This window comes from Pristis pectinata, chromosome 7 (genome assembly GCF_009764475.1).
Source record: "Pristis pectinata isolate sPriPec2 chromosome 7, sPriPec2.1.pri, whole genome shotgun sequence".
Classification (NCBI taxonomy): domain Eukaryota; kingdom Metazoa; phylum Chordata; class Chondrichthyes; order Rhinopristiformes; family Pristidae; genus Pristis; species Pristis pectinata.
Window position 1 is genome coordinate 56,867,221 of NC_067411.1, and position 26,451 is coordinate 56,893,671.

The 26,451-nt window shown below is 37.3% G+C and overlaps 1 protein-coding gene across 3 annotated transcripts in view; it reads right to left on the reverse strand.

Moving 5' to 3' along the window:
* Window positions 1-441: 441 nt before the first annotated feature.
* LOC127572969 (poly [ADP-ribose] polymerase tankyrase-1) overlaps window positions 442-26,451 on the reverse strand; it is a 105,272-nt gene continuing 79,262 nt past the window's right edge. For all 3 annotated transcript variants that reach the window (XM_052020702.1, XM_052020701.1, XM_052020699.1), the window contains 12 exons: window positions 26,171-26,390; window positions 24,004-24,113; window positions 21,667-21,855; window positions 21,318-21,555; window positions 19,541-19,623; window positions 19,329-19,449; window positions 18,387-18,484; window positions 13,677-13,751; window positions 11,208-11,313; window positions 9,243-9,429; window positions 7,148-7,304; window positions 442-5,035 (listed from right to left, as the gene is read on the reverse strand). In XM_052020702.1, coding sequence (XP_051876662.1) covers window positions 4,949-5,035; window positions 7,148-7,304; window positions 9,243-9,429; window positions 11,208-11,313; window positions 13,677-13,751; window positions 18,387-18,484; window positions 19,329-19,449; window positions 19,541-19,623; window positions 21,318-21,555; window positions 21,667-21,855; window positions 24,004-24,113; window positions 26,171-26,390 — 1,671 coding nt within the window. In that variant the 3' untranslated portion in view covers window positions 442-4,948. The remainder of the gene's footprint in view (window positions 5,036-7,147; window positions 7,305-9,242; window positions 9,430-11,207; window positions 11,314-13,676; window positions 13,752-18,386; window positions 18,485-19,328; window positions 19,450-19,540; window positions 19,624-21,317; window positions 21,556-21,666; window positions 21,856-24,003; window positions 24,114-26,170; window positions 26,391-26,451) is intronic.

Below are 26,451 nucleotides of genomic sequence, written 5' to 3' on the forward strand. Positions count from 1 at the left end.
TCTATGATTATTTCATCAAATTAAGAATGGTTAGAAAACCTGAATTTTGGAGGCAAAGCAGGAGAATAGAATGTTCATACTTTCCTAAACTATCAAACTTTTTCTATGGTCTTGCACCTTCCATAAAGCCAAAAGAACCACTTGTTAGAAGCATTGAGATAATAGTCATGCAAACCAAAACAAATTCTATCCAGAGCTGGACTAGTCTTACTGAAAGTTATGCCAAGATTGTTCCTTAAATGAATTTGATTCTGAACCATATTTTTTACATTATCAATAACTCACCTTCAGAAAAGTTAGCACCTGAAATCATGACAGTTGTTCTGTAGAAAGGAAGTTAGTTTGTAAAAAAAAAAGCGTTTGTGGTTCAACGGAGAGTGTACATCATCAGTTGACTTTGTTTTGTAAACTAGGGGAAAAAAGACTCAAAAAGTCAACAAGTTTCAAGTTGGCATCACTGCAGTTTATTAACAGTTACTTCAGTACCACACACATCACAACTCAGTACAACTTTACAAGTCAAACCTTACACACAGCTGTACACTCCAAATTATGAAAATAATCAGAAACTTAAAGAAAAGGAGAAGGAAATATATCAAGATTCCAATTACATAAAAACATACCAATCAAGTTTACAACTTTCCCATCCTTGTTGGTGTAGACATATTCACATTTCCAACAATATTTTCACTGAAATTACTACCAATACATTTACAAACTAAAATACATATGTACAGTCTCCATTTTTATACGTACAATTTCAAGCCACTGGAAAAGTAAATGGCATCTATATCTATATTAAATTACTCAACACCCATTTCAAGTGTTTGCCGGCAAAAAACATTAGCACCTTGTATTGACAAAATGTGCATATTAAAAATACCATAATTACAAAGTAAAATACAAAACAGAAGGTCACTTGATTTATCAAGTACAATACATAATACATTCTGTAACATAGTGTAAATGGTAATCTAAGAATGCAATGATCAGGGAAAAAACAAATTAATCTAAATGGGGAGAGAGGCTGAAATAAGGAAAAAATAATGCATTTGAAATGAAGTAGTTAGTGTGGATTACAATTAAGGGTCATTTTTTTCCCTTTAATTCCGACACACTTTTTAAGTGACAAGTATGTCAATTTACCAAAGGGAGCTGAACTATTAAGGCAACCTGTCTATAACTGTTAATTCAGTGGGATGCGCTTGGAGTGATTATCTAGAAAGCATCCACAATCCATGCATTGAACCATCAACCACATTTATACAGACCGTTTAGACACATTTCAAGGCTATAAATACCACATTTGCTTATAACCTAGGAATGGATCTTGATGCATTTGACAGAAGGCGATCATATTTGTTAGTGTTAAAGAAAAACTATCAAAAAAGCCTAAATTTGAAAAGAACTTGCAGGGTTAATATCTTATTTTCCTTCAAAAAAAAATGTTATTTAGCTTCAACTGTCCTTCTTTTGTTGATGTACCCTTGCTTCTCAGTTGGTAGGTGGTAAAACTATGAGGAATAACGATCTGTGCCCATTGTCTTGTATAATACAACATCTGCTGCCCACTCATTGATAATTCCTTGTAGGCAAGCAAAAATATTGCTACGTGCAATCTCAATACCTCAAAACACAAGAGAGAGATGCTAAAACAAGAGAACTTGTTCTAAAACTTGATTATCTATGCAAAATATAAAATTAATGGATGCACAACTGTGGCATTAATCTGAACAGTTAAATACAGGAATAAAATAATTGTGCAAACAAGGTCATCACATCAAAGCTATACTGCAGTGATGTTTGCTGTTAAGCAAACCATGGGGTAATTATTCATACTTTGGAGATTTGGCTGACTCCAAAAAAAATAAAGCTTACAACATACCTTTAACCACAATGCAGGCAAGGTTTTCCACATTTTTTTAAATGCTCATGCAGGCTCACTTCCAGAAAAAGGGCCATTTCTAATAAGTTGGCTAATGAATGAATTCTGACAACATAATAAATAAAACAGGAGGAAAACTGACAGACAAAATGACATTGTGGCATTTGTACAGAGCTTTGCATTTATTTGCAGAGGGCATGACTTGGAGGGGCACAATTTACCTCTAGTTTTAAGTGCCAATCCACATTCACAAATTGAGTATTGAAGGTAGCCATTGAAGCTCAGTGCAATGGGCAGATGTGTAGCTGGTCCTTCTGCATGTTAGATGTAATAGTCTGTTTAATGCCAGTTATAAAACAAACAAATCTGAGAAAAACTAGGTTAATGTGAAGTTTGCGATAAAATAATTTGACCTCTTCAATCACATAGCTTCACTGTTTGCAGATCAGCACATCTGTTTTTGCAATAGCTTACTGCAAAAAGGTTGTAACTCAAAAACACTTCAGGAAAGAATTATTCTTGAATAGCATCATGACCTTGTGGTGTGATGGCATAATTAACACTTGGTGTTTTTATTTCTTAGGAAATTGAAGGTCAATCAAGTCCATCTGTTTAGCATATTTCAAACTAGTAAGATTGATTAGTAGATGCTCCCAGAAAGCTGATTTTCAGGAACAAAATAGCCATCGACATCATCACCATCTTTTGACAGTTCATGTAATTCAAGGCTTGCTACAAATTTGCATTGAATATTAATTATGAAAGTTCTTAAATTTAACATTTTTTTTCTAATGCCATTTAATATCAGGTCACACTGCTCACTCTCTCCCCCAAGTAAGTCACCTTTAGAAACTCAAAGTGAAGCTTCTTTACAAATAATCCTACCTTTCAGAGCTGCAGATCATCAATGATTCTACTGTTCTGAAGTTGTTGAGCTTTTCTTATCAGCAACAAAATCAATCACAAGTGGAAGGTGATGCCTTTTACAAATACACTCAATGTCAACAGATTGTGATTAATCCAATACATATTCAAGACTGTGAATATTAAGGTAACACAATGCAGAAAGAAAGTCATTTGCAATATGACACCACTCCAATGTGATTCAAACTGATTAAATGAACAGAATACACCCAGTAGAGTATACGCTTAGAGTCTGAAACATCACAACACATCAGAGAGACTACATAAGAAGAAGCAAAGAGCAAAACACACTGAAAGCAGAGTGCAAAAAACTAAGTAAACATGGTATCAGGTTTCAACTACCCAAAACAGTAAAGGGCAATTTTGCGTATGCACTGCAAGTAGCTAACACAGTTCAAGGTGTACGTGGACATCAACTCTGGTATGTGGAATTAACAGAGCTATGGATAGAAAATAAATCTGACCACTGTACTTTTCCCTCCTTTCCAAAAGCTATTCAATTCTTCCTTCTTCAAAAAAAATCCAATTCATAGTGCAGTGGGATATTAAATCTAATTACGTGCATGGGTAAACAATCAGCCAGACTCAAACAAGTAGCATATAACATCACGGAATCTGCTACATAACATGAGATAATCTGCACACTCACATAAATATTGCATTAACTTTCAGTAAATTATGTACTACATTCTAAATTACCTTTTACTGTTGCTTTAGAACTGCTGAATAAATTCCATTATATCTTCTGGAAAATTATGATATTATTCGACAGTTATGACTTTATAATAGCCTCAGGTTAGAATGTGGGTCAGTGCAGCATTTAGACAGCAGTATAGCTCCATGTTAAGATTAATCTTCTTAAAAATGATGGAATACTACATTACAAGGATGCAATTTAATCACAGGATTCCAAAGATATCCTGTTATCGTGCTTGTGGGCTTTGTGATCTTAATAATGGTGCTAGAACAAGTTACAGTTTTGCTACACGCAACCATCCAAAAGTTTCATTCATAAAGCTCACAGGATCTCAGGATTTGCAAAGTTTTACAAAGTGAGCTGGATTTTTCATTTACAAATATATAATGCTCCTCAACTGGGTTGCAGTAGAAAATATCAGGCCAACCTTTGCTCCACATCATCATTTGAAAGAGGATAATCAAGCAGAAAGCAACAAAGCATTAGTCCGCAGCTTATTTCATTCTGTCCACACTGCTCATTAGCCAATGTTGGCATCTTTTGCTGAGCGAGAAAAGTTACCTATTTAATGGGCATCTGCCATTAAACCAGATTTGTTTTAAGCTACAGTCAAACATGTTTTTTCATTAAGTTACATAGAATGTCAAAATTTAAATTCAGGTTATATAAAAGTGCAAAACTTCATTATTTATCCAAATTTGTTTTCAGAGCATCCAATCTTTAAAGCTTGGTAAACCAAATGTTTACTTTGGAAACCATACCCATGAAAATTACCTCTCTAGAGAATCCCAGCGTGTAATTTAACTGGCATGCAAATAAACAGTGTTATGCAATGCAGTGAGCCATTGAGTTTTAGCATCACTGATTTGGCTGAAGCTGCAGTACCACTGATTTACAGATTATTTTTATTCATTGGCTCTCATTAAGCAATTTAATCTTCTTATAAATCAGGCCACCTCTTTGGCTTTTTAAGGCGGGTGTTATGGTGACAAATTTGGTTAGTTACAATGGCCGGCTAAAAAGTAACAACTGATTAAAAAACAACTTCAATCGACTATAATGGCAACTATCACCATCAACCAAAGAAGCCACGCAGAAGTGCATTTTAACCAGCTCTCCAATGCTTCCAATTAACAGCACTTCAAAGGTCCAATTTATTTGAAAAATAAGGTGAGGGAGGGATGAATGGCAGGGAAAAAATAAAACAAAACTTTGTAACTTAAAAACAAGTAGCAATTTTGGAAAGGGAGGGACACACAGCTATCGGTTCGGTAGTGATGTAAAATGCAAGTTTCCTTTGGGGGTGGTGGGGGGGGGGGCGGGCAAAATTAGAAACTGAAACACCAGAATAATTTTTAAAGTTTCTCTCAAATAAATACTGTAACAGTCAGATGGAAAGGCATTCATCGCAAGTTCACTTTGGTGCCAAGGTTTGACTTGTACTATGACTTCTGTTCACTCGCTGTTATCTGCTGTGATGGACTTTCTGGCTTCAGAATCTGGTATGTGATGAGGTACTCTGGATATGCCTGGGTTAAAAAAAATGCAAGTGTTACAATGACTCAAAAGCAAAAGCTCAAGAACAGTGCATAAACAACTCAAAACCGCATTTAATTAATTAAATCTAGGGCTGCATTTTCTGAAGAATACTTTCAAGTCTGCCAAGTAAACAATGTTAAATGTATGCGGGCAAGAACAAAATGTTGAGAATATGTTAAAATCTCCAGAAGTGCCATTTTCTTACTGCCTTTTCAAGCCACCTAAATTTGTGATTAGTGTATTACATCTGACTCTTAAAGAGTGGGTGAGCACAATGTTGCTGTGAGCATCTCTAGAGCTGACCAATAGAAGCATCCACTTCATAGTAAACCCTGCAAACACTAATAACATCAACAAGTTCTTAGTGTGACTACAATTAACTAAGAGAGGAATGCTGACCAGAATACACAGAGAATTTTTTCTTAGACTGATCTTTAGAAGTTTGTGAGACCCACCTACAACTTTCAAAGACCATAATGACACCACCAACAAACACATGTCAACACTAACTCTGTGCCCAATCTAGAAGAGACCCACTGAGGACAAGTTAATACTGTACTTAATAGTCAGGCCAAAATGTTACTAATAGGTGGTGCCTCACTGGGATTTTTCTGGTGCTCTTCACAAGGCAACCAATTTGAGTATTTTGTTTTAAAGTGGTGAATTGAATATTTCAGAGAGTGTTACATCCATCTAAATGAGCTTTCAATTCAAAGCCAAAAATTCTCCACGTAATGGGTTGAATCATGCTGGCTATAGCTGGCAGGATCCATAACCCCACTGATTTCAAAGGGATGTACAGTGCACAGATTTAGGAAGTTAAAATTATTTTTTTAATGATTTAAGTTTGTAAGTGATTTAAGATAATTTAATTTTTAGTTACTTCAACTTTAATTATTCCAATGTCAGAGATATTTAAAAAGTATTAAAAACTATTTAAATGACACAAATTTCAATGATGGCAAAGCTGTGCAGTTAGATTATACAGTTACAATATAAAACTATTAAACTAAAATCTATGTAGTGGCCAGATGTCTCTTCACCCAGGATAGGCAGAGGTCATGATAAATTACCTCAAATGAGGAGCAAAGGCCACACTATACTTCATGAAATGTGCTAGAGTCATAGTAAACTACCAGATGACTCAACCACATTCAAATGCCTTAAAGTCGGCAGAGGTTGCATTAAGCTACCTCAAGATGAGCAGCTGTCATATTAGGCTGCCTCACAAAGATTAAACCATTTCACAAAATGAACTGGTATCATATTAAGCCACTTCCTGAAATCAATTAAAGATGTATTGCAGAGTCTGATGAGATGGGCAGAGATAATATTAACCTAACTTATGAGATCTACAGATGAAATTAAACCACGACACTAGCTGGGTTAGGTCACTTTAAAATACCTCTCAGGATTGTTAACTCCACATTAAGTTACTTCACAAATTGGGTTAAAGTCAAACTAACTACCTCACAAATTGGTAAGCTGCAATATTAAACAACCCATAGAAATGTATTCAAGTCATTTTAAACATTTTTATTAGGTTGACTGAAGTCAGAAACTATTTCACAAATTGGAAGGAAATCATTAAATTCTCATCCATAAATTACTAGCAGGAAATGGGCAGAGATCACATTAAGTTATTAACTAAGAAGTCAAATTAAGCAATCCTACAAGACGGGTTAACATTAAGTAAAATAAGGCTAGGTCATTTTATTACTACATCAAGAAAGGCACGTGTCAATACACTACTTCAAAAGTTATATCACCATATGAGATGGGCTAAAATTATATACTACTTCACAAGATGGACAGTGGTCACAATAAATCTTTATGAAATAAGCTGACGCTCCATTAGACACATTCATAACATGGACAAAGAGACTTACTAAACCACGTCATGACATGGCTCAACCTTAAATTACACTACAGCTTGAGTTGGGCAAAGACCATATTAAATCAGATATATGGTTATAATGAAGTTTAATAAGAACTTTCAGCATTGTGTTGACCTACTTTTAATAGTTTTTTTTTGATAACTTATTTTACGTTTGACATTCTTCTATAGCCGAAGAGCATTCAATCTCCAGATGATTCAGTACCTGCTCTCCTCTGTAGATAACATATTCTGCGTAAGCAAGTCCATTGACACTAGGTCTTCCAATCACAGAATGATGTCCTGGTGGGGCATGAGCCATCTTCATTGCACTAAACTGTAGAAATGACTTCCCGAGTGTAACTCTACAGAAGAGCATTTGTCTGCAATTGAAATAAACAATGCCTTTTGAAACAAATATATATGGGCTAAATTTTACATTACTCTTCAACCACAGGAAATGTGTGGTATAAAATAGGTCTAACATATCCATTCAGCATTAAAGTATTTTCAGACATTACACACATAATGTATGCAATGTAATTACCTGAAATATACTTACCTAGTTTGATGTGAAGCAAGATTTGGGAGGATTACCTGAACCACATACAATGCTAACTAAAATTTAATCCAAGATATAGGGACGTGGGTGAGTAGTGCTAAAGTATTTTTAACCAGGCAATAGATGAAAGCTTTTGTCCTTACTGGTTTGTCACAGCAGAAAATGGATTATATCTGTGACACCAATGGAAATGCCTACAAGTTAACTATGCACAATTTAAAGTCGATTTGGTGTAAACAATCAAAACTGCTGGAAATTAAAAGCAGGCCCAACAGCAGCTGAAAAGTGAAGAGAAAAGCTAAAATTCAGGTTATAGACAAGTAAACTCTTTTATATGACAAGCAGAGGCAAGAATAATCTCCAGGATCTTGGAAAAATTGCATAAAATAGTGCTTTAGTTAGGTGGTGAAACTAGAGGAGCTGGGATTGTTCTTAAAGGGGAGTAAGTTATGGGAAAATTTAATCAAAATGTTCAAAAATGAGGGATTTTGATAGAGAAAACTAGTTACTAATGGCAAAAGGATCAACAAATTTAGAATTAGCAAAAGAATTAGGGAAAATAATTAATACTATTTTTTAATACGAGCACAGCAAGTTGTGATGATTAGAAATGCAGTAAAGGAGAAGGGTTGTTAGTAAGGAAACAAATGACATATCACAAAAAGAGGGCATTCCATTAATCACTTGTGCACTAGTACTTTGAAAGTGTTCCCATCCAGTCTCACTTATTTCCCCTTGGTCCTTCCATCTTAGGGTGGATTAGCCATAGACCCTGTTTCTTTTTCCAATTCCTGAGATAAAGTTTTGATCCTACCATCTCAATAGATTAAGTAAAATAGTGGACTTAATCATAGCCCTTGGCATTCTACAATGTGAAAGCTTGCAAAGACATAGAGAGATATAGCATGGAAACAGGCCCTTCTGCCTACCAAGTTGGCACCAATCATCAACCACCCGTTTACATTAATTCTACTTAATCCCATTTATTATTCTCCCCATATTCCCATCAACTCTCCCCAGAATCTACCACTCATCTATACACCAGGGGCAATTTACAGTGGATAATTAACTTTCCAACTTGCATGTTTTTGGGATTTGGGAGAAAAGGAACCCTCAACAGGTAGAAATAGGCACAGAGTTCATTTATCACAGTTGTATTTATATTTCATAGAATGGGTTATAAATTATCTTGAATAGTGCTGTACCAGTTGTTAATTCCCAATTCCCGATTTAGTTTGACTGTTTAATAGTATGAACAAAAATTATTGATTACAGTGGCTATCTGGGTACATCACAGGTACTGCACAATTTTTGTGTGGATCAAGATCTGGCACATGATGAATCCTCACAGAGCTCATAATCCCATTAAACACATAATGGGAAAGGATTTACCACACATAATTATTACTTAACTTGAGATTTTCAACGTATCCCTAAAGCTTGAAGTTGTTAAGAGTTGACACTTATGCACTACCTTTCACGATTCCAGGACATCCCAAAGTGCTTTACAACCAAATAAGTACTTTGTAACAGCTGCTGAAATCTGGCAAGAAGAACCAGCCAATGTGAACACAGCAGGATCCCTCAAACAAGGAGATACTGACCAAATAATATTTTGGTTGGTGGAGAGATAAATAGAGTATGACACAAAGTAACATGTTGAAATATTTTCTTTTCACCAGCTGAATGGTGTACTGAATTATTGGGCACACATTCCATTTCAAGACACAGTTGAAACATTTACTGCACCAGCCTTTACCTGTGGCATATGTAACATGACCGATCCTTATGAGTTGGGCATCCAGTACCCCCTCCAATGCCATAGACATACTGATTGCTTTTTGAGGAATTCTCTGCGAAGTAAATGCCTGCACCAAACATCCCACCAATATATGCATGTCTTTCATCAAACCCTTTATAAATGATAGCATTGATGAATGGAGAACCTGGAAAGAAAATTCAAAATTCAAGTTTGCCAAGTATGCACACTATTATTAAAATAATCTCAAATATTCTCTGCCCATTAACAATAAATAATCAAAAATCATTTGTCCACATTGTTTGTTGCCTATCCAGTAGCTGCAGAGGTTAAGTAACTGAATCAGCATTTGAAATATAAATAAATGAACATAAGAAATAGGAGCATAAGTAGGCCATTTGGACCCTTGAATCTAGTCTGTCCTTCAACAGAATCACAGCTGACCTACTTCATACACATTTTTCTGCCCTGTCCCCATATCGCTTGATTCTTTCAATACCCACGAACCTATTAGTTTCTGTTTTAAACACAATAACCAAGCCTCTGCAGCCCTTCAGGGTGGAGAAGTCCAAAGATTCACTATCCACTATGAAGAAATGTTAAACTCATCTCAAGCCTTGCTCCTTTTTCTGAGACTCTTAGTTCTAGACTTCATAGCCAGAGGAAATATTCTCTCTGCATCTCATCCTGTCAAACTCTATAATAAACTTGCACATTCCAATGAAGTCACTTCTCATTCTTCTAAACTCAAGAGAATACTGACCTAGCCTACTCAATCTCTCATATGATATATCCACCATCCCAAAAATCAGTTGGGAGAATCTTTGCTCCATTTCTTCCAGAGCAAGTAAATCCATTTTTAAGTATGACATTCAAAAGTGCACACAATGGTCCAGATGTGGTCTCACCGAGCCCTACATAATTGTAGTAAGACATCTTGTGCTCAGTTCCTCTAACAATACGATTTGCCTTCCTGATTGCCTAGTGCAACAGCATGTTTGATTTAACTGACTTGTGTTCATGACTCCCAGATTCTTTTGAACATTTCTCAATCCATTTAAAAGTATTCAGCATTTGTCTTCTCTGCTGAAGTGGATAACCTCGTATTTTCCCTCATTGTACATGACCTACCATGTTGGTTGTTTTGCTTGTTTATATTCCCTTGAAGCAATTCTGCATCCCCAACATTACTCACACTTCCATATTTGCATGTCATCAGCAAATTTAGAAATATATTTTATTCCCTCAGCCAAATCACTGATTATAGATTGTGAACAGTTGGGGCACATGTACCAATCCCTGCAGTATTCTGCTAGTCACAGTTGCCAAACTGGGAAGGACACGGTTATTCAGACTGTTTTCTAATTGTTAACCAATTGTCAATCCGTGCTAGTACATTACCCCAGGTGTTCTAACCTGGCTCAACAACTTCTTGTGTGGGGCCCTAAAACAAACCATGTGAAAATTCCAACATACCACATCCACTGGTTCCTCATTTCTATTTTAGATACATCCTCACAGAACTTCAATAACTTTCAGAATTTCCGATCCACGAACCCGTATCAACTCTGCTAAATCATGTTATTTTCTAGGTGTCTTGATACCACCTCCCTTATTATAGACTTCAGCAAATTTGATGAAGCTAAATGCTGTGTCTGAAAATTGGTTGAAGTGAAATGCTTTAAGACCCTCTTATGAGCAGTAGAATTAAATGTAACGCTTTTATCATTTTGTCTTTTGGACTTTGAAATAATTACCCAGTTTTATGTTGGTGTAGAAATGGTGCTATATTTTGCATACAATATCTTATTTGCATAAACTGGTCTGAAGCACCTTAGTATGCTTGAAAGGAAAAAAATATAGAGTAAGCAATGAATAAAAAAAGGTGAGCACCACTTAATCATGGTTTTCGTTTACACTAAGCATGCAAAACACATTTTTATTTTGAAGCTTTCAGTGACTCACCGTGAAAGAGCATCCTTTCATTGTGATGATTATGATTTTCCTCTGCTACCTCCTTCTGCCGGTGAATAAACCGCTCCCGAAGTTTCTTGTTCACAACTTTTTGAATCTGAAAAATATTTTAAAAACATTTTAGCCAAAAATAACAGATCAACCTGTAATTAAACTTAGGTGACCTAGCTCCATCCCTCATTGTGTACTTGGGCTGAGGCATTATTTTACACAATGAGGGATGGAGCAGCAATGACCCAAAATACAAGAGTCGAGAACTTTACTACAATGAAGGAAGTGTCTTTTTCAAATATGGTGCCTTTGACTACTCAGTCTTGGAATCTGGGTGTCACTAGCAAAGCCAGCATTTATTGCCTGCTTTTTATGTGGTGTGCTTTGGTCTTGAATCAAAGCAGCTTGGTACAAATTGGTATCAAGCTAGGTATCTTTGGAGGGCAGTTAATTAACAACCATACTCATGTGGGTTTGGAGTCACAGTCAGGCTAGACCAGGCACTGAGAGTGTTTCTTCCCATAAATAACACTGGTAAGCCAGTTTGACTTTTACAAATATAACCTTCAGCTTATTTCCAGATTTTAACTCCTTTAAGTGAGCAAGAGAAAGGAGAACTAAATGCAATGTTCCCATCACTTTGTCTATTTGATGCTGAAATGATGAGCTACTTTTATATTGGTGTAGCATTGGCAGTGCTATTGGTTCTCCAGTGACAAGCAACAATTACATGGTAAACTCATTATTAATAGAAGGTGCTTGGCATTTACAATGAGAAAGTAACCTTGTGCCCTGATAATTATGCTGGTCAAAGCAATCCTTAACTTAGAGGAGAGGAATATATTGCAGATAGGTCAAAATACCACAGTTTGAGTGAAGGTGAGTAATTTGGAAATATCTTTGTGAAACTTGAGCTTCAACTAAGGTGAAAACAGATATTTAACCATTTTTTTTTGGTTACCAAATAGAATGAAGAGGATCATACCAAAACCATGCCGGGTCTGGAGATGGTTATGGATTAGATTAAATTGTTTAGAAGACAAACAGGTTACTGCAAGAACTCCTTCAAGATGAGAGAAAAAGAAAATCGTCTCCCCACAAGTTCTAATTCAATAAAAGATGCAACAAAATTGAAAATGTGGCCAACATAAAAAAAAAGTTAAAATAAACTTTTTCTGTGTGCAATATATAAGATTTACTGATTTGGGATAAAAAGTATATGAAACAACACTTAGAAGTTATAAACACAGAGTAAAGGACCATTTTGAAAATCTGAAGTCAACAGCCCATCAAGTTATTTACCTCATGAATTACGGGCAATGTAAAGACTGAATGTGCGTAGATAGCAGGTATTAAAAAGCAGTGGTGCTCAGCCTCATAAGACAACACGCTAGCAGTGACAACCCATGGAATAACTTTGATAGTCAGTGAAACCAGTGTAACATTCATAAACATTCAAAATATCTAAAGACAATTAATTACTCTATTGAAAGTTAAGTTAAAATATAAAAATAAAATTAAATATTCACCAGATTTTCTGGTGCAACTTATTTGGAGGATTACAGGAAGTTGACACTGATGCTGAACTCCACAAGAATCCCATCACCAGAGCACAGATGGGAAGTGGTTGACAAGTACCTCGCAGCAGGTTCAGGACTTTAGGCTCACATATATTTATGTGGGAGTACCAAGCTTCCCTGGCAGTCCCAGTCTATCCCATGTAAAATTTCAGTAGCATGGGTGCAAGCTAAAATCAGAAAAAATACTGAACTTCAGGATGCGCACAACTCTTAGGCGGCAGATCAATATCCTACTGCCACGATCTTAAAATTTGTTCATGGATATGGATATTGCTGGGAAGACCAGTATTTATTGTAAAAAGAAACAAAATAAAATTGCACATCCGAAATAAAGAAAGTGCCAGACACACTCAGCAGATAAGGCAGCATCTGTGAAAAGTTAAACAAAGTTAGTGCTGCAGGTCAAAGACCCCACATCAGAAATTATTATTTTATTTTAGCATTTATTATCCTTCTCTACTTGCTCTTGAACTGTTTGGCCAGTTAGGCAATTTCCAAGGATAGTTAAGAATTAACCACTAGTGGAAGCTGAATTGCATTTAGGCCAGATCTGATAAGAAAAGCAGATTTCTTTCCCTGAAGAGTATTTTGTGACAATGGCATTACTAGCAATATATTCCAAATGTACTTAATAATTTTAATTTAAATTCTCCTTATACTGGGTTAATGGTCTAGGCCTCTAGTCACTAATCCAGCAACTTAATCAATGCATTTTTGCATCCAATACTGTCTCTGCAATAAGTGCAAAGAGAGAAATCCTGTTCACACCCTAAAGTCCTGAAATTACTCACTTTAAAATCGATTTGTCAACATTGGAATTCTCAATAAATCAAAGCTCAAATAATCATTTTAAAATAGTGAATGCTAAGATATGTTAGTAATTTCTTACCTTAATGATATGGTATCTATTAAAAACTCCACCTGCTGTCCCACCATCTCTGTGTTCACGGATAGTACTTTGCATCTAAATGACAACATCTTTGTTAGTGCCTATTCCAGACACTGAAGTCAAGACCATCCGCACAATGACGAGGACATAAGGCAAGTATATCTTTCACAAAAACTGTCAGCCTCTGAATATCACGACTTGTTTCACAGCCAATTAAGTATTCCGAAGTGCAGTAACATTAATGCTATATACCATTGATATGCTACATTAAACTCTCCAAATTGATATATTAGCTATAGTGACAATAGCTTACTTTATCTTTATAATTAAACACACTCAACACAATGGATGCCTGTGTAGCCCAACATGTCGCAAACTACCATCATACAAAATGATCAATTGATGACATAATGTACTATATGTAACAAATACATTTACACTAAAAATGAAAAAATATGGAGATCTTAGCTGTACTTTCAGTGCTTTCACTAGTAACATACACAGAACCAAGAACACAAGGGCTTTTTTCTTAATCTGCATGCGTCTCCCAGAAGTCCAATTTAAATTATGACTGCATGGTTTTCCTAACTTAAATTAAAAAGAGCCACTTATTTCAGAGGCGATAAAACTTTCTATCATTGGAACAGAGGCAAAATAAGTTAGTTCTGCTTATAATGTATTTCTGTCCATGGACTGCAAATTTGGTAATTATGCTACACATGTAGCAAGGGTCCAAAATTTCAAACAACCCAAAGCCTGAAGAATCTTGCTTTAAAGTATATTTTTGACATTCAAGAGAACATTTATGAATGTAATGCTGCAGTACACAACTTATTAATAATTCAACCCCACTTAAAAACACACAGACAGACTAATACCTCAGAAACTATTGTGAGGTTGCTAACACCTTAGTGGGGAGTACTTTATTTACTTTTGTTTCCCCGTCTACTGGGCCTAGCATCAACTTTTTAAGTTGGGCTCCTTGTTAAAAATCTCAGCTTGACAAAAACAGGCCAGTTTTCCAGACAGAATTCTGAAAACTGATTAAAGCTACTTACATTTTGACCTGATTTTCCAATATCATAAATTCAAAAAAGTAGTAATAAATAATGTGCAATTACTTGAAAACTGGAGATCTGAACAGGAGATTCCAACATATAATACCACGTGTTGGTTAAAGTGACATATGAAATAAAGTACAGAACTAAAAAACAACCGACATTATGTAAGCTCTTTTAACATAGGAAAACAGTTCAAAGCATTGAGAGGATATATTCAGGAAGTGGATGATGATACTGGGAGGAAAAAAAGGGCATGTATTTAAAGAGCACGTTGCAAGACCCCAAGGCCTCCCAAAGCACTACATCCAATTAAGCTTTTTTTTAAAAAAAAGTCCAGTGCAAGAAATTTGGCATTTGCATACCAACAAATTCCACCAACAAAAATGAGATAAGAAAGCTAAACATTAGTCATGACACCCAGATTAATTCTCTTGTTTCACAGAAAATTGCCATGAGACAACATTCTTTATCTCATCTGAAACATGCCACCTCCCAATGATGCACAAAATCATCATTGAACTTGAGTGTTAAACTAAATTGTATTAAATTCTCTGACGTACCACATGAACCAATAAGTAACTGAGGCCAGAGGTTTATGAGTTGAATCACAGAATGGTTACAGCATAGAAGGCCATTCAGCCCATTGTGTCCAAGATAGCTCTCTACCAAAGCAATTCACTAATTCCACCCCTTTCTTTGTAGTCTTGCAATTTTTCCTCACCATATATTTAGCCAATTCCTCTTGAAGGATACAGCGGAATCTGCCTCCACCACAGTTGCTGGCAGTGCATTCCAGATTCCAACCAGGCACTGCATAAAAAAGTTTTTCCCTTGTGTCATTCTTAATTTCCTTCTCCTTTACTTTAGACTTGTGACTTCTAACCCTCAAAGGGAACAGCCTCCTATTATCTATCTTGCCCCAAGCCGCCTTTATTTTGTATTTCAAATCTCCTCTCAGCCTATGAAAAAAAGTTGCAACCTCTCCAATTTATTCTTGTGACTACAGTCTATCTCAGAAATTATTCTCAATTTTTCTCTGGACCCTCTCTCATGCTCTCACATTCTTCTTACAATGTGACAACCAGAACGGAACACAATACTCCACTTAAGGCCTAACCAGTGTTTTATAAAAGGTTCAGCATGGCTTCCCTGCTTTAATATTCTATGCCTCTGTTAATAAAGGCTAAAATTGTACATATAGAGGCAGGTGCCAGCTAATGTAAAGGTTCTGTTCCCGAGAACTGCCTGGAGATCAATTTCCCTGCAAGACAGTAACATCCATTTTCTTCTCACTCTGCATTCTCTTGCTACCATTCTTTCATTTCATTGAATAACCACTTAACACTACCCATAATTAAACTAATAGAATATATTGCTGTATCCAGTCATTAATGAATCCCATGAAACATTTATTATTGTTACTAGCTTGAAAAATACTTGAAAAATGCATGGGAGAATTTGTGTAAAGTCAGATTTCTACAAATCAGGTCATTCGTAACCCAAGGAAACCCGGTACTACTTTCTCAAGCTACCTTACCACCTGCAGTGATTTGTGCAGACCTATGTCAGGTCCCTCTGTTCCTGTACCCCATTTAGACCTGAACCCTTTTTTTCTACACTGTCTCTCCTCCTCCTTCCCAGCAAAATGCATTACCTCATATTTCTCAGCATTAAACTCCATTTGCCATGTGTCTGCCTAGATCTTGCTGTAATCTATCACTATCTTCTTCACAGTTCACAATATTACCAAATTTTGTGTCAACTGCAAATTTAGAAATTGTGGCTTGCACCTCCCCCTCCAAGTCCAAGTCATTAATACAGAACCGATAGATCAACGGCCACGACACTGGGGAAAGCCACTATTCAGCTTCCACCAGTCTGAAAGACAACCATTGTCCGTAACGTTTTTGTCTGTTGCTCAGTCAACTTTATATCCACTTTGCCGATGTAACACATTTCAACTTTACGGAAAAGCCTATAATTTGGCATCGTATCAAAAGCCTTCTGAAGTCCAAATACACCACATCCAGTGTACAGGACTGCAAGAAGCTGCAGAGAGTTATAGACTCAGCCAGCTGCATCATGGACACAACCCTCCCCACCATCAAGTTTATCAGGAGGTGGTGCCTCAAGAAGGCGGCACCAATCATTAAGTACCCTCACCATTTGGGACATACCCTCTTCTTGTTACTAGCATCAGGGAGGTGGTACAGAAGCTTGAAGACCCAAACTCAAAGATTCAGGAAGAGCTTCTTCCCTTCCACCATCAGATTTCTGAACAATCCATGAACATTACCTCATTATTCCTTTTTCTTTGCACTTTTTTGTAATTTATAGACTTTTATGTCTTTGCACCGTACTGCTGCCGCAAAACAACAAATTTCACGTCATATGTCAGTGATAATAAATCTGATTCTGATCAACTGCATTACCCTCACCAACCACTCTCTCATAAAAATTATCAGATTTGTCCTTTACAAATCTCTGTTGGCTTGATTTAATTAATCTATTTTCCACCAGATGACTATTAATCCCATAGATCAAAGTTTCTAAAAGCTTTCCCATTACCGAGGTTAAACTGAGATTAGCCTGTAGTTACTGAATTTATCTTATTACATTTTTGACGTGAGTAATGTTTGTTTCTCTTCAGTCCTCTGGCACCACCCCATATCCAAAGGGAAGAATATGTTGACCATACTGGCAATTTCCTCTTTTGCTTACCTCAAAAATCCTAGGATGCACACAGTCCTGGTGACTCACCTACTTTAAGTTCATAGAACTTTTCTAATATCTCCTTGCAATCAAATTTTATTGTACAGTATATTAACTTTCACACCCTTCACCATACTTTGAAAGTACCTTCTCTGATAAAGACTGTTGTAAAGTACTCAAAGTGCCCCCAGCATCCACGTGCAATTTTCCATTCCTTATTAAGCCCCAGTCCTCCTTGTGCTATTTTTTTTTGCTATTTATATGCCTATAGAACATACTCGGTTACCGACTTATGTTGGCAGCCAATCTTTTCTCATATGTTCTCTTGGACTCTTAATTTTTACTTTTCTTGATTCTTTTTGAATCAGCCTGGTTCTCATTGGCATTTACAACATGACATTTGTAGAAAGAACAGCTCCCCTGCCCCCCACCCCATTCTTCCTCTGCATCTCTGTTGTCACCCAGGGAGCTCAGGATTTCTTTGTTCTTCCTTTGCCCCTCATGGACTGTGCTTCAACTGCACCTGAACCATTTCTTTCTTAGAGGCAGCCCTTTCTTCTATACAGTTGTGCATCAGTTATGATTCGCACTCACTGAAATTGGCCTTCCTATAATTATTTTTACTTTGGATTGCTTCTTCTGCTTTTCAATAGCTACCTCATCTCCTTTATGTCCCACTCATTCTCTAGAACCAGATTCAGTATTGGTTCCTTCCTTGTTAGACCAACAAAGTACCATTCTGGAAAACTATCCCGGTCACATTTTAGAGACCACCCTCTCTACCTTAACACTATTATTTGGCCAAAGAGCTGAGTTTTAAGCTGGTGGAAAATGAAGAGATAGGTCTATTTAAAAAGGAAATTCCAAAACATGCATCAGTGTTGCTGAAGCAAAAGATGACTGCTTTTGTTATTGGCAAACCCAAGAGATGAAGTACCTCTTCCTCCACAGACTGATATTCTTTGTCATCTGGTGCAAGATCAATAAGAATGGTTCCTTGGCTGGCACAATGGAAAGTCAAGTAAGGATTTGTACCTGGGAAGAGGGTAATCAACATTAACTTTTGTAATAAATTTAATGACCCAAAGACAGGCAAAGAGAGGTTGGGGGAAGGGTGATGGTGGCAGAAGGAGAGTGCAGGGGCAGAACACCAGCGCAATGCCTTTAAGGACAGAACATACTACATGTAATAGGCAATTTCATTCATTTATTCATAAAGGAGTCATTGACCCACACTGATGTAATACATAAAGCATCAGAACAGAAACAATCAGAAGGGCATCAACAACCTACTCATCCATTCAAGTACAAAAGGCACACACAAGCAATTAAAATTACAGGGGCTTTCTCTTGAAATCAAGAAAGGCATTACAAAAGCTCTCTGGAAACAAAACTGAACAATTGTACACATAGCACATCATGACTTTGCTATGGGGATTAAGCAATAATGCATAGGTATCTCAAATTAGGGCAAAAAAAATAATGTACATTTCCCCAAAATCGATCATGATTAGAAAATCTCCTTTGTGAGGGGTCTTGAAATGACAAGAATACTTTGGTACATGAGGACGAAAGGGATTACTAAAACAACTTTCGACAGATTGGTAGCATCGTGTGTGGCTATTCTTACTTTATATACTTTTGCTAAAACAAACTGCTCATATGAGTCAATTAAAATAAATTAAATTAAACCTACATTTTTACACTTAGAAAGACTTCAATTTCAAAGGTTCAGCTCACTCTATCCAACAAGCCATGCTACAGTAAAATGAGCTTTCTAGCTTATCAATTTTGTGCATTTTAAATCTTATGCTATCTTAAAATCCAACAGCATCCTTGCTTCCAATGCAAGATAAGCCAACACTGTAATTTAGTTTACCTTGTTGTCCCCCAAGCAGTCGTTCAACACCCTTGATTAATTTGTGACGGTGCCCATAGGCATTAATTCCAATTTCTTTCAGCTCTTCATGTCCCATGTCAGCCAGCACATCCAAAGTAATCTGAAAATTAAAATTTGTCAACTTATAAAACAAATATTCAAATTCTTAAATACCCTTTTCAAACAACAGAAGATTTACTTTTGTCACTCACCTGTTCCCTTTCAAAAATATCTCGCAGGTGTTCCAAGCCCAGACTTTTAAGGAATTGGTTTATGTTCATATCAAGTACGGTAACTGGTGGAAAAACACAATTTTTATACTTTTCACCATCGAACTACACAATATGAAAATAAATCCACCGTAATGGCACATGAGATAAGTGCTGCTGCCTCACAGCACCAGTGACTTGGATTCAGTCCTGATCTTGGGTGCTGTCTGTGTTTGCACTTTTGTCCTCTATAATGTGGGAGGAAGCCAGAGCACTCTGGAGAAACCCACATGGTCAGAATTGTGCTGATAGGTTAACTGGCCATTGTAATTTGCCCCTGCTGTAATCGGTTGGCAGGAGAATCAGGGTGAGCTGATGGGTATGTGAAAGAGAATAGGTCCCAGAGGGATGTGGGAGAATGGGACTAATAGGTGCACTCCAAATGGCCTCCTTTTGTGTTGTAAGGAAATATGAGATATAACACAACAAAACTCCATGCCACGTCAATTCTCACCCCTGGAACTACTTAACTGCAACTGGAGAATTAATGTTCATGCTGTCAGGTTGTAGATTACCCCAGGTGGAACATAAGGAACACCCCACCCGTCCCTCCCTCTCTCCAGACACTTGCCCCACAACCAAAGGTGTAACACCTGCCCCTACATTTCCTCCCTCACCACCATCCAGAGACCCAAGCAACCTTTCCAGGTGAGGCAGAGAGTCACACGCAATGGAGAAAGTTGGAGGAGGTGCATTTGGTGCTCTCGATGTGGCCTCCTCTACGTCGACAAGACCAAGCACAGATTAGGCGAATGCTTTGCCGAGCATCTGTTCTCTGTCTGCAATGGCCATTTGGAGTCCCAGATGGAAACCAATTTGAACTCCCCTTCTCATTCTCACACTGACCTATCTGCTCTTAGCCTCCTCCACTGCCAGGGTGAGGCCAAAAACAAACTAGAACAGCACCTCATATTTTGTCTGTGTAGTCTACAGCCCAACGGCAAGATCAAAGAATTCACCAATTTCAGGTAACCCATTCCCTGTCCCTTTCTCTCTTCTTCTCATCCACCCAGGCCCCCTCACACACACCCTTCTTTCTAAGTTGTTCCCTAGCCCCCCATCTCCTAGTTTCTTTCCCCTCCCTCACCTACTCCATCAGCCCTTCACCCACACATAGATCCCATTGGGTCCCCTCACCCCACTATTCCCATCTACCCACTATACTTCCCTTATTTGGTTCCTCTTCACCTTCCTTTCCTATCAAATTCCATAAACTGCAGCCTTTGTTGCCTCCACCTTTCACCTCCCAGTGTCTATCACTATCGACACTCTTGCCTCCCACCTGACTCCCTCTACCAACCAACCCCTCCTTAGCTGGATCCACCTATCGCTTGCCAGTTCTTACCCCACCCCTCCCCCTCAATCCTTTATACTGGCTATCTGCCCTCTACTCTTCCAGTCCAGATGAAGGGTCTTGACCCGAATCATCAACTGTCCATTTCACTCCACAGATGCTGCCTGGCCTGCTGAGTTCCTCCAGCAGCCCTTTTTTTAAAAAAAATATAGTCATGCTGCTGGTTGAAGTGTAGCATTAACCACTGCCTCTATATTCTGTATTTATCTTCCTAACTGGCCATAAGATATCTACCAGTGCAGTCAATTTTTCAAGCAAAGCATCCAGCATCAACTTAAAAACCACTAAGGGATTTACTGAAGACAAAGACAACAGCAATTCTGCCCACAACTGACATCATTAGAAGAGTTGTTTCAGTCAGCCTACCTTCACCCTCTTTCCTCTCAGTGCCGGTAGCTCCATCAGCTGCACCCGAGGAACCACCAGCAGCCAATTCTGCAAGTGGGCCGCTCAGGTTATCTATACTGCTAGCAGCAGACAAGCAAGAAGGAGTTGAGGCTGGAGAAATCACTGCTGCACTAACAACAGTTGCCTGAGGTTTATAACAACTCGGGAGGGCTTCTGGGGGCATAGCATCGATGAGCAAGGCCCTAATATCATCAGCCTGAAATAAAAAAAAGATATGCTCAGCTTCTTAAATTTTAATCATCTATAAGCCTCATTTTAAAAAAATGTGACTTTAAGCACTAATGTAAAAACCTATTTTAAAACATACCGTAGCCAAATCTAAAGGAGTCTGGCCTTCCTGGTTCTTCATGGTAGGGTCTGCCCCATGAGCTAGCAGCAGAGCACATAGTTGTGTTCTTCCTTTCTGTGCTGCTTCATGTAATGGTGTGAAGGCCCACTTATCAGTTGCATTTACACAGGTGTTGTATTTGATTAAAAGTGCTGCAATATCCACATGCTGAAACAAAAGCAAAATAGAGATATAAAGATTTAACTTAATTTATTTTAAAAATATAGACAGACAAGAGCAAACTGCTATAGCTGAAGATCAACCAAATGGTCTTTTCCTGTGTTGTAACATAATATAAAGGTAAAAGATATAAAATTTTTGCAGTATCTTTCCTAAACCTGGGCACCCATTGACCCAATGGCCCAGATTTTGTGTTGATAATGGCAGCAAAATTACTGGTGTTGGTGATTATTATTTCGAGACTGACAGAACATAAGGATTTACAGAAATGTACAGCTTATTGTGGAAATCTCCATTACTCTCAACGTTTCAGCCTACATTCACAGGCTGTGCTGATTGCAGTGAAGAAGACAGCAAGTAAGCCCATCATTAAGAGTGTCATGAACTTAAGCCACGTACAAAACAAATTTTAAAAATTTTGCTTTCAATACATTGTCATATACTTATTGGTTAGCAAACCATCTGGCCCTAAAATAATCATATTTATTGTAATTTTCTTACAAGGATATTCTAAAGTATAAAAGCATTGTTATTTTTTGAAAATGTTTACTTATGACATTTCAACTTCTATTTGAATGATTGGTGTGCATTCCAATCTTTATATGACACTCCACATGGTGTTTAGCACATTAAAATTATCAAACAGAAAACCAGGAAGAAGCATCCTGTTCAGACAGCTTGATGAGATACAGATGTTGGGCATGAGGGTTCAATCTCAAATGACATCTTAGAGCACAAGACATTTGAATTGGTAATGAGTTAATTATTGTCACATGTACTGAGATACAGTGAAAAGCTTTTGTTTGTATGCCATCCAGATAAATTATTCCATACATAAATGTATTGAGGTAGTACAAAAGGGGGAAGAAAAGAATGCAGAATATAGTGTTACAGTTACAGAGAAAGTGCAGTGCAGGTAAACAAAGTGCAAGGACCATGACAAGGTAGACTGAGAGACCAAGAGTTCATCTTTATCATACAAGAGGTCCTTTCAAGAGTCTTACAACACCAGGATAGATGTCCTTGAGCCTGGTGCCATGTGTTCTCAAGGTTTAACATCTGCTGCCCGAAGGGAGGGGGGAAGAAGAGAGAATGACTGGGGTGGGAGGAGTCCTTGATTACGTTGGCTGCTTTCTCAAGGCAGCAGGAAGTGTAGACAGAGTCCATGGAGGGGAGGCTGGCTTTTGTGATGGACTGAGCTGCATTCACAATTTGTTGCAGTTTTGGGCAGAGCAATTACCAGTGAAAAAGACCTTGCCTCAGAGATTGATAAGACTTGTGAAAAGCTTTGAGGTCAGCAGGAACTCATGCTGCTCTGCCATCATGCACAAGTTATAGGCCCATGATTACATTAACTTCTTTAGAAGATCAGACATGGTAGACACACCAAAAGAAAATCAGATTTCTTCCCTGACAAAGTGAATAACCTGGTTTTTGACTGATCAAAACCCAAGAACTCTCTGCTAGTCTCAAAATAGGACAAGAGGATCATTGTCATTCACCCAAGAGAGCAAACAGAGCCCAGTTTTTTTTTCGTCTCTTTCACCAGCAAGTGGCCAGTTCTAATTTTTTAAGTTACACAAATGCATTAAGACAGAGGACAGGAAAAGAGCAGCTCCTCTCCTTCTTCAATGGCATAATACCTGCAGATCACTCATGACAACCATCCACATATAGCCATGCAATTGCCTAGGAATTCAGAAAGAAAGAAATATACTGCAAATAACTTAGAGAAACAAAAATGTAGCAAATCCTCTTCAAATCCGAGAAAGCAAAGAAGCTCCAGAACCCTTTGGACTGATTATTAAACTGCCTAATGACAAAAATAACAATGTTTTTAATTCTTTAAAATACCATTGCAAGGAAATTATAATAAATAAGATTTTTTTATAGCCAGGTAGTTTGCTAACCAATAATTTTTAAATTTTTAAAATTTATTTTGTAAATGGCTTAAATTCATGACACTTCAAATGATGGGCTTACTTGCTGCCTCCTCCACTACAAACAGCATAGCCTGTGAAATGAAATAATGAAATAAGCGCCTGCCATTTTTACAGATACTGATTTTCAGGTACTGGGACAGCCACTTTTTGAATTATATGAGAGTTAATGACAGGTGAAAATGTGGTCTCATACCCCATAGGATGCTGCATTGTGAAGGGGAATAAGGCCCCCTTTGTCTTGTGCATTTACATCTGCACCGTGCTCCAAAAGATAGTCAGCCACCTCAAGGTTATTATAGCCAGCTGCAAAACAAAAGCAGAATAAACAAAAATAGTACAGCAAATAATTTTTATCCAATTTTGGCAGCTTTGTTATGTGCTAATTATTACAGATTAACCTACCCAAGCTCCTGCTTTATAATCAAGCTTCAGATTTCTGACAGGGGCATGTCTGTCATCAAGGTGGAGACTATACTAATTGGAATACTACCCACAGGTTCTGTAAAGGTAAACTTAAGTTCACCTCTTACAGAAATATTGCTCAAGAACAGCCGCTGAGCATGCTGCCTTTCCATATGTTTCATATTGAGTGTGTAGAAACAGCACCAAAATTATCACCTTCAACCTACTGAAAAGGAGTGTGTTTCAATTTTTATAGAACATTATTGATAGATGAAAATCAAAATTGCAGATATTGGAAATCTTAAAAACAGAAAATGTGAGAAAAAGTCAGCAAATTAGGCAGCATCTGCAAAAAGAAGTAGTCAATAATTTGGGTCTGTGATCTGTCAACTGCTTCTCATTCCACACATGCTGCCTTAGAGTTTTTCCAACATTTTCTGCTTTGATTATTATTCATAAACATTATACTGAAATAATGAAAGGACTTCGTGTTGCATAGAGCATTTCATGTACCCATAACACAGAACATTTGGGGTTAAGGATAAGTATTGTTGAGGACACATGAATTCTCTGCTCATCTCTGAATAGGACGAGAGGATCTTTGTCATTTACCCAAGAGAACAGAAGACGACCAGTTTTTTTTGTCTTTCATCAGCAAAAATGACACTGCAATTGGTGTCAGCTGAAATTACTGGTTGGAATTTCTGCAGTGGAGCTTCAGCTTATGCTTTAACTCAGAGACAATAGTGTCACGACTAATCCAAGGCTAAGACTTAAAGATTTGTACTACATCACCTGAAACTGCAAAAGAGTGACTCAATTTTAAATTCCTATCATGTACAAGCTTGACTTTCACAAACCAAAGCAGTAGTGTGTTAAATAGCGATTTAAATTAATTAAATAACAAAATAAATCTATCAGCCTTGGAAATAAAAACAAAACCACAAAACTTACTGAAGCAACTATTGTCAGACTACATCAAAGCTATGCTGCAAAAAACAAAAAGGTTGTTATATAACTGGATATAAAATTATGTCAGAATGAAGACCATTTCTTTAGTCTCTATGAAAGGGTACAGCTGCATTTTCCCTTCTCCTTTCCTACTATCATTGTGTTCAGGTTACAATTCTTCACTATACCATAAAAGCACTGATTCATTAGATGTCACAGAATCATAAAATGATACACTTGAAGCAGCTCTTGGGCAGATTTAGTCAAGTAACTTCATGTCCCTATTATTTTCCCTTTAATGCTATACTTTTTCCAACCCCTTAAAAATATTTTTCTGGTTTCCTTGTGAATGTTATTACTGCATCTGCTTCCATTAATCTATTATGCAGTATGTTCTGGATCACATTAATTTCTCATTCACAAAATTTATTCAATTCATTTCAGATCCTTTTTGAATTTACATTTAATCTATTTTCTCTGGTTACTGACCCATTTTGTCATGAGCAGTATTCCATCCCCCCCCCCCCCCCCCCCCCCAACCACCATTTTCTCTATCAAAACCATTCACTGATTTCAAAAATCTCAATCAAAACACCTCTTAACTTTTTCTGTAGTACAGTCCCTTCTCTCTGGTACCATTCTGGTAAATCTCTTATTCACCCTCTCCAAGAATGTGCTGTTCTAAGGAGCAATCCCGAAGACACTCCATGGACTCATCCTGTCTACCTTCACCCATCTGATTTTTCTAACCTAAGAAGATTAAAATCCCCCATAAAATCCCAATAGTGCTTTCTTTATATTCCATCTTTAGTACATGATTAATTTAATTTTGAGAAATGAAATACGAGAAATATTGAACAGTAGAAGAACTGAAAAACGGTAATCACTAATAACTTTACCGTGAAAATGGACTAGAAAAGAATAAAGCAGCGAGATAAGGAGGAATGTGGATAAAAGTAAAAGTCACAATATCAGCAATGTCATAATATTATTAGGTAAGATCTTACCTGCAAGATGGAGTGGTGTTGAGTTCCTTCCTTGAGTATCTCTGCAATTTATGTTCTCTGGGCTACATAACTTCTGGACTCGGGCTAGGCAGCCTTTCTTGGCAGCATCAAGCAAAGCAGCATCTCCTCGTAGCAAGTCCTGAATATCTGTATCTCCCTCTTTCACAAGGTCCAGAGGTGTATTGCCATCTCTGTTCTTCTTTGTTGGGTCAGCTCCATGCTAAAAAAATGAAGGTGATTTTCCTAATACATTTAGATCAGCTTTATTTACATTATCTGAC